The 9,832-nt window shown below is 36.0% G+C and overlaps 1 protein-coding gene across 1 annotated transcript; it reads left to right on the forward strand.

Moving 5' to 3' along the window:
• The first annotated feature begins 271 nt into the window (after positions 1–271).
• LOC108957276 (probable inactive 2-oxoglutarate-dependent dioxygenase AOP2) lies at positions 272–1,298 on the forward strand. Its single transcript, XM_039298846.1, has 2 exons — positions 272–552; positions 648–1,298. The coding sequence occupies exons 1-2, from the start codon at positions 526–528 to the stop codon at positions 918–920; spliced, it is 300 nt and encodes a 99-aa protein (XP_039154780.1). The 5' UTR covers positions 272–525; the 3' UTR covers positions 921–1,298.
• Positions 1,299–9,832: the final 8,534 nt, after the last annotated feature.

Below are 9,832 nucleotides of genomic sequence, written 5' to 3' on the forward strand. Positions count from 1 at the left end.
ATTCATTATTCACGCCACCTTTTATATGCCTTGCTAGTGCACCTAAGAATTTTCTTACTTTCTTAAACGATCCCGCATAATAAACATGTTTCTCCAACCAACTTTAGCATGTCAACTTAAGGCTATAGGATATCGAGAAAAATAAATAAAAAGTTAGTGCTAAAGTTGACTTCTCTAATTTGATTTCTCTTATATGTATGTGTATATATACACATATATATGTATGCAACAAAGCTGCTTACGACTATGGCAAGTTCATAGCTATGATGGAGAAAGTAGTGTTTAGGATAGTCTGCGAGAGCTACGGTGTTGAGAAATGCTGCGACCCTTACATCAATTCTAACTCGTACCTCCTACGATTCTTGAAGTCCAAGAAACCTGAAGGCATCAAGGTCAGTGAGAACCCGATCGGTCACATGGACAAGAGATTTTTCTCCTCCTTGCACCGGAACAACATTAGGGGGCTTGGATGTGAGGACCAAAGATGGCGAGTGGTTCAGTTTTGAGCCCTCAGCTCCGATTTTCATGGTCATTGCCGGTGAACCATGTGTGGTGAGTCTTTCATTTGCTAGAAAATTCTTCTTAGTACTAGTTTGCGCTAGTTCATTGAAATTATTTGTAATTTTGTGGGGTTCATTCTTGATTAGGTATTGAGCAATGGAAGGATCAAGGCTTGTGTGGTGGTTACAGAAGAGAATCAAGTGAGATACTCTCTTGCTACATTCTCGCACGTCTCAGGGATGATCGAGATGCCAAAGGAGTTCATCGACGAAGCACACCCTTGGCAATACAAGCCCTTTATTCGCATGGATTTCCTTTGCTACTATGACTTTGCCGACAACCGCATGAAGGGTGAGAGCCTTTATCAGCTCCTTCTGCGGAGTTCAGGCCAAATAGCCCTCATGATTAAATCAGAATGAATAGAGTATATGCTCTTAATGTGAAATAAGATGAGATTTGAGGAGATTGTTGTCTCTCAATCTTCTTTGTTCTGTTTCCTAAACTAAGAGGTATGCCAAGTTCAGAGGTGATTGACGATGGATATGGATTTGGTCTGTATAATTTATAGAGGATACAAATATTTCCTGGGGAATTAGTGAGAGATGTTCATGTCATTGGCCTTCGCTTATTCACTGTTACTCAGGCCAAGCCAGTTTTGGAAAAGTTAGTCCACCAATTTGCAACCACCTTGGACACTATTATTTTCATTTAGGAACAGAGATCGAGACATTGGTGAATATTTGATGTAATGGAGTTCTATTGCACTTCATCATGGGATGGTGCGAGTGTAAGTTGGAACCTGGTATGATAATCTCTTTCTTAGTCCAATAATATGCAGCACAACTAGAAAAAATTAATTACACAGCAAAGCAAAGAGAGCTTCGAATCTTTCTGATAGTAAAAGTGCTGAGTAAAACTATCCGACAAACACGCGACAATTCACGCCCTTCTGTTTTCTTGGTCCGAATCAGTCCACTTTCTTTCTTCAAGTAATCTTACGAGTACAAGCTATATGGGCATTAGAGCATAACAGGTCCCATATAACTTGAGAAGGATTAGCAAGCCAATTACATGTATTTTGCACCTTTGGGTTATTACGACCTAATCTGATGTTTGATTGGCCTCCCTAAAACAATGGACTATTTGAATATCTTGGAAATGGGTTGTCAGACTCTATTGGGGTGTGATTGGTATGCTCCATCGATAAAATGTCACGTAGCCCTAGTTTTATTAGTAGTTTGGTTTTGGGCCCATGAATAACTACTTGATATATATATTATTTTTCTCTAGTAATTATGAGACGTAATAAAGAGATGTAAGGTGCTAATTATAGTGAAATTTTCAGATGGACGTAGATTTAGTTTAAGGATGAACTGGGATAAAACTTAACGTCTCAAATTCTCTTTCTTGCTTTTACTCTTTATTTTCTTTGTGATTATGTGACGAATCCTAATAGACTCTTGCATTAGATGATGAAAGGTTCCACATCCCATGCTGGTAGATTGTGGTCGGTAAGTGCACTTCTCAATGCGCAATTATCGAATTCGAAAACTAGTTTTAGTTCGTGTACCGAATAAGTTTAATGGCTGCCACATATGCTAGGATTTCCCACTGTGCAGCCCACATACGCTAGATTTGCCATGTCTGTTTTCACTGTGCAGCCGAAGACAATTTTGGCAAATCTTTTGGTAGTTTAAGAACCACTCTTCCATTCCTTCGAGACCCTTGACCGATGTCTGCAGCTTTATTGCAGGATTCGACCAGACTTCATTCGTCCATCCGCAGTGAAGGAAGAGGCGTTCAAAGGTTTCTAGGCTTCGTTCACACAGAAGGCAAGATGGCGGGTAAAATTTTCCTTTTGAACATATTCGTTTTTATGTGGGAAGTGCATTTTGGCACAAATTCCAAACGAAAAACCTGATTTTTGGAGCGTTATTCAACATTCATATCAAATGCCACAGGGATTTAGGGGTCTGGTATGATGATGATGCTCCGTGCATTTGCTGCTGAATAGCTTGTGTCTTTGAGATGGTTGGATGCACTCTTCACCGAATAGGTCCCCACTTGGTGTTGGTCCACATCAGTTTGTCTTTCTCATCATTCATCCGCAAACGAACTGCTAAAACTTCATTAAAAATTAGCTCATCAAACAAATTCTGGATGACGTTTTTCCACCCATCTGGATTCTTGTTGATTAATTCAGCTACTTTCTGATTACCCTGATTCGTGAAACCAACCAACCCCCCCCCCAAAAAAAAATACTCTGATCTTGAGCCATCTATCTTCTCAATGTTGATATCTTTACCATTACTCACAAATCCCACGGTATTAGACATAGACACGGAGACGGAGACTCTTCCCGTCAATAAACTTTGATAAACCCCAAGAAGGATGGGATCCCTTTCCTGCACGCCACAAGTTGTTAGGAAAATAGAGACCTTTCAGGATTTCACTCTATAGCGTTGAAGGATTTTGGGAAATTCTCCAACCTTGCTTGGTATTGCATGACCTTATTGGGGGCAATTAAATCACTGAAGCCTAGCGCACCACAACTCTGTTTTGTTTTCGAAACGTCCATCTATCCAATGAAGCCCTGACTTTGACCACTGATTTTCCACTCAGAGCAAAGCAATTTTCTGTTCAATAGCTCAATAAATAGAAACTGAGACTTTAAAAATGAACATGGCATATTGATGTAGGTGCCTGCATAACTGCTTAGATTAAGATCTCCTTCCTAGCTTTAAAAATTAAATTCTCTTTCCAACCTTCTAGGTTCATATGGACTCTTGCCAAAATTCACGCAAGCATCTGCTTTTCATCTTGACCCTAATCTGAAGGAATTCCTTAATATTTCCCTGCTTCTATTTTTCATGCACTCTCAATCTTAAGCCACGTTTCTTCTTCGACTTAAAGGGCATTCATTTCTGCAATAAATCCAGATTTATTCAAACTGATAGCCTGACCCGTTGCTGAGCAATGCTGTGGTAGGATAGCACTGAGGGTTGAGCATTCTTTAAGCTGTCCGTCTACACGAAAAATGGATCATCTATAATAGGAGGTGAGATAATGTGAGGCAATTTTTGTTAAAATGTATCCCTGTGATGTTTCTATCTTCAATTGTTTTATTGATGAGGAAAGATAGTATATTTGCCACAATAATGAAAAGATAAGGGGAAAGTGGATCTCCTTATCACATTTCTTGAGAGGGTTGGAAAAATGACAACGGCTCCCCATTAAATTTGACATTGAAAGAGACAATTGTAACACAATGTATTACCCAAGAAATCCATTTGGCACCAAATTCGATCTTCATCATGCATGCTTCCAAAATATCTCAATCAACTTTATCATGGGCTTATTTCTATCCTTCTTGAGTATAGCTTGAAATTTCTTTTTTATTTTCTGACACTAAGTTGATGGAAAACATATTGCCCTATCCAAATGCTGTCTTGAATTTGCCTCCCATTAACAAATGCACTTTAGTTTACCACAATCAGTTCAACCAAGGTTTAAGGCAATTAATCATAACCATGGAAATAATTCTATAATGAAATTACATAAACAAATGGGTTGAAACTGATCTAGGCTCTTAGGATTTAGAATTTTAGGGATTGAGAGATATGTGTTCCGTTGAGGCTGGGACTAAAATTTCATGTATCAAAGAAGCTTTTCATCATGTTGGAACCATGTGACTAAATTTCTTCCAACAATGCTGATAGAACTGATCATAGAGCCCATCTAATCCTGGAGCTTTGAAAGCTCCTAACTGGAAAAAACAGATTCTTTCTCTTTTCTTCAAGTTACTGCAGTGGTCAGACATTTATTCATTTCATCTGAGAACAATTAAGGACATTGGTCTAAAAACAGCTAAAAATTTCAAGGCCCATAGACTTTAAAAAGGTCAACAATAGGCTGTTTTAGTTGACCGGGCTCTCAGCACCATTCCTTATTGGCTACTTTCAGCATTGATATTCTATTGCTTTGTCTTCTTTGTATTAATGTAGCATGAAAATACTGGGTATTCTTATCACCCTCCTTCAACCAGCCAACTAGATATCTCATTCCCTATATTATTTGTTGCCATAATTTTTCAATTTACCTCGTCAATTCCTGTACTCTTGCTCTGTCATTCTCAACTATGTTGTTGTTAGTTTTTTTCCGGAGTTTGTTTTTCAAGGAATTAATTTAATGATATGCATTACAAAATTTCTTCCCATTGATTCAGCTCTTGCTCTCATCATGTTTCATGTCTGGGGAATGCCATGCAGACTCCGCAATGCCACTATATTCTTCATTTTCAAGCTAAAAAGCTTTGATTTTAAATTTGTCCTTTTCACTAGCTCAGATGAGAGAGACAACAAAATTGGGCTGTGATTTGACCTCATAGCCTCGATGCATTGGTTGGGGAGTAATACTCTCCAACCAATCCACATTGCAACACACTCCATCTAATATGTTTTTTTTTTCTTTAACAAAGGCCTATCCCTCTCTGTTATTCGCCCACGTAAATGCACTTACATTCAACATCAATAGTGAACAGTCTTTTACAAAATCTCAAAAGCTACTGATCATTAATGGTCCGCAATTCGCCTCCCCATCTTTCCCTAATGGTAGAGAAATTTCACTAAATTCTCCTAGACAAATTCAAGGAAGCTGGTTAGTGGTTTTATTCTTTTCTACTCTATCCACAGCAATAGAATTTCCTGAAATGCATTGACGCATGAACAAAGCAATCCTCGTGATCTTGTTCTCTACACATATCGTTGATGAACTTTTTAAGGCCGATTCAACATTAAGAAATACCAAATGAATCCACGTAACTACTAATACTCATGCGATTACCGCTGGATTCACCACTAAATAATGCTGAAAATTTAGTCGTTTCTTTATACACTGCACAAGATGTTCCTCATTGTTTTTCTCCATAAGAGCAGGAACATTAGGCCTTTGTTTAGTCACTAAAGCTTTCACAGCTTGAGTTGTCGAGGTTTGTCCAACTGTTGACAATTTCAGCTTAAAATCTTCATTTACACCCGGTTCCTTCCTAGGGCTAGCCACCAAAACCTGTTCATCTGAGCCCTTTGGGACATGCATTGAAATTTCAAGTAGCTAAGTCTCATTTATTGCATTAACCCTAGCTAGTCCATAGGGGTTGTATCTTCTTGACTTCTCATTTACTGGATACTTTTTTTTCCCTTGCTGCATTTCTTTGACAACATGCCATGTTCTACACTAATCTGAGTTGTTGCTTTGAGTTTTAGCTGGCCAATGTCACTGCCAGACCTTGAACATACCTGCGTAAACTCTTTTCCATGCATTTCCTAATGAGCCAGAGGTTCTGAACCATCCTCTTCCTCCTCACTGCGCATTGTAATTGGGTTCTTTCTTCTTGAATCCAAGGGAATCAGGGGTAGTGTTTCCAGGAGATTCTCGTTTTCTGCTAGACTTTACGAAGAAATTTAAATATATTTTCTAATATAATTTAACTAGAAAAAAATCAAAACTCGTTAATTCATCAAATTTCTCCAAATGCACTTTTTTTTTAATCAATCTTCAATTGTACCAAACAGGCTAAAAAAACAAAGAAATTCTTTAGATATATGAAGTCATCAATACATGGCCCGCCAAGGCTTGGCTAGATTGATTTAAATCCAGTTACTTACCGGTTTTCCTATCAATAAGACTTACAATCAAATCACATGGAATTCATAATGATCGGAGTAATTAGTAGGCTCAATTAGCATTAGTAATATTCTTAACCTCATCTATGACATCAATGGATACAACAGTAGAATAAGCTAAGTTCTAGACACAATGCCCTGTCACATCCAACCTTAGTGGACACTCCCCCCCCTTTCTTTTTGGTCTGTGGACACTTTACCCTTTTGAAGTGCCATTCTTCTTTGAAGTCCAAATGCGTAAATCCTTTTGGACAACATAATCTGACTGCAATGTTTCAATTCACAATTAGACGAAATATTCATTACGAATTTTCATTAGAAATATATGATTATTTTAATAATGACTTACACTTTGATATGATAGGGAGTGAAATTACTAAGCAAATGTAGTGTTTACCAAAGTTTCTCATTTTTGGCTAGACTTTACAAAGAAATTCAAATATTCTTTCCAATATAATGTAACTTGAAAAACTCAAAACTCATTAATTCATCAAATTTCTCCAAATGCACTTTAAAAAAAAAAAAAAAATCAATCTTTGATCCTACCAAGCAGGCTAAAAAACAAAGAAATTCTTTAGATATATGAAGTTGTTGATACATGGCCCACCAAGGCTTGGTAAGATTGATTTAAATCCAATTACTTACCGGTTTTCCTATCAATAAGACTTATGATCAAATCACACGTAATTCATAATGATTGGAGTAATTAGTAGGCTCGATTAGCATTAGTGATATTCTTAATCTCATCTGTGACATCAATGAAGACAATAGTAGACTAAGCTAAATTCTAGATGCAATGCCTGTCACATCCAACCTTAGTGGACACTTTTCCCCCCTTTCTTTTTGGTCTGTGGACACTTTATCCTATTGAAATGCCATTCTTTTTTGAAGTACAAATGGGTAAATCTTTTTGGACAACATAATTTGAATGCAAGGTTTTAGTTCACACTTAGACGAAGTCTTCCTTATGAATTTTTGTTAGAAAAATCTGATTATTTTGATAATGACTTACACTTTGATTTGATAGGAAGTGAAATTACTAAGCAAATGTGGTGTTTACAAGAGTTTCTCATTTTCGGCTAGACTTTATGAAGAAATTTAAATATACTTTCTAGTATAATTTAACTTGAAAAACTCAAAACTTGTTAATTCATCAAATTTCTCCAAATGCACATTTTTTTTTTTTTTCCGGAAGAAGTACATTTCAAATGCCAAAACTTGGCATGAAGGGACACTTAAGTGCCACTTTTTTTGAAAAATAGAACACTTAAATGCCACCTCCGACGAACCTCGCTAAAAATCTTACGTGATAATTTTTATTATTTTTCTTGCCTACGTAGCTCGTCAAAGAGCTGACTTAGTAAAGAAATGCAAAAACAATGCCGTTTTGACACATATTTGAATTTTAATATAAAAATTAATTAAAGTAAATTATAAAAAAATTAAATAAATAAAGGAAGGGAGGCGGCGGCGGTGGTAGCGAGGGCTCAACCCTCAGCTGCCTTCTTCCTCCCTCCCTTTTTTTAATTTTTTTAAAAATTTTTAAACAAATTTAGTTTTAAATTTAATTTAATTAATTTTTATATTAATTATTTACCACGTCAGAGGCAAAACAACGTCATTTTTGCATTTGTCTAACCACGTTAGGGTGCAAAACGATGTCATTTTGCACTTACCTCGCTGGAAAATTGCTACATCTGCATTTTGACTGGATTTTCTCGTCGTTGGCACTTAAGTGATTTATTTTACTTCGATTTTGGTACTTATGTGTCACTTTCCTAACTTTTAGCACTTAAATGTCCCTCCGTGTCAAGTTTTGGCACTCCAGATGTCCGGCACTCTTTTTTTTTTCAATCAATCTTCGATCATACTATGTAGGCTAAAAAACTAAGAAATTCTTTAGATGATCGTCGATACATGGCCAGGCAAGGCTTGGTAAGATTGATATAAATCCAGTTATTTACCAATTTTCTTATCAATAAGACTTATGATGAAATCACATGGAATTCATGATGATCGGAGTAATTAGTAGGCTCGAGTAGCATTAGTGATATTCTTAACCTCATCTCTGACATTAATGGAGATAGTTGTAGAACAAGTTAAATTCTACATGCAATGCCTAACACATCCAACCTTAGTGGACACTTCCCCCCTTTCTTTTTGGTCTGTGGACATTTTACCTTTTGAAGTGCCATTCTTTATCGAAGTCCAAATGTGTAAATTCCTTTGGACAACATAATTTGAATGCAATGTCTCAATTCACACTTGGACGAAGTCTTCCTTAGAAATTTTCATTTAGAAATATCAATTGTTTTGATAATGACTTACACTTTGATTTGATAAGAAATGAAATTACTAAAGTAAATGTAGTGCTTATAGGAGTTTCTTGTTTTCGGACTTTATGAAGAAATTTAAATATACTTTCTAATGTAGTTTAACTAGAAAAACTCAAAACTCATTAATTCATCAAATTTCTCCAGATGCACTTCTTTTAATCAATCTTTGATCCTACCAAGCAGGCTGAAAAACTAAGAAATTCTTTAGATATATGAAGTCATCGATACATTGCTGACCAAGGCTTGGTAAGATTGATTTAACTTCAATTACTAACTGATTTTCCTATCAATAAAACTTATGATGAAATCATATGGAATTCATAATGATCGGAGTAATTAGTAGGCTCGATTAGCCTTAGTGATATTCTTAACCTCATTTGTGACATCAATGGAGACAATAGTAGAATAAGCTAAATTCTAGACGCAATGCCTGTCACATCCAACCTTAGTGGACACTTTTCCCCTTTCTTTGTGGACCCTCCTATTGAAGTGCCATTCCTTTTTGAAGTCCAAATGCATAAATCCTTTTGGACAACATAATCTGAATGCAATATCTTAGTTCACACTTAGATGAAGTCTTCCTTACGAATTTTCGTTAGAAATATCTAATTATTTTGATAATCACTTACGCTTTGATTTGATAGGGAATGAAATTACTAAGCAAATGTAGTGCTTATAGGAGTTACTCATTTTTTACTAGACTTTATGAAGAAATTTAAATATACTTTCTAATATAATTTAACTAGAAAAACTCAAAACTCATCAATTCATCAAATTTCTCCAAATGCACTATTTTTTAATCAATCTTCAATCCTACAAAGCAAGCTAAAAAACTAAGAAATTCTTTAAATATATGAAGTCATTGATACATGGCTGAACAAGGCTTGGTAAGATTGATTTAAATTTAATTACTTCCTGGTTTTCCTATCAATAAGACTTATGATGAAGTCACATGGAATTCATAATAATCTAAGTAATTAGTAGGCTCGATTAGCATTAGTGATATTCTTAACCTCATTTGTGATGTCACTGGAGATAGTAGTAGAATAAACTAAATTCTAGACACAATGCCTGTCACATCCAACCTTAGTGGACACTCCCTCTTCCCTCCTTCCCCCTCTTTCTTTTTGGTTTGTGGACGCTTTACCCATTTGAAGTGTCATTCTTTATCAAAGTCAAAACGCGTAAATCCTTTTGGACAACATAATCTGAATGCAATATCTCAGTTCACACTTAAACAAAGTCTTCCTTGCGAAATTTCGTTAGAAGTATCCGATTATTTTGATAATGACTTACACTTTGATTTGATAGGGA

This window comes from Eucalyptus grandis, chromosome 8 (genome assembly GCF_016545825.1).
Source record: "Eucalyptus grandis isolate ANBG69807.140 chromosome 8, ASM1654582v1, whole genome shotgun sequence".
Taxonomy (NCBI): domain Eukaryota; kingdom Viridiplantae; phylum Streptophyta; class Magnoliopsida; order Myrtales; family Myrtaceae; genus Eucalyptus; species Eucalyptus grandis.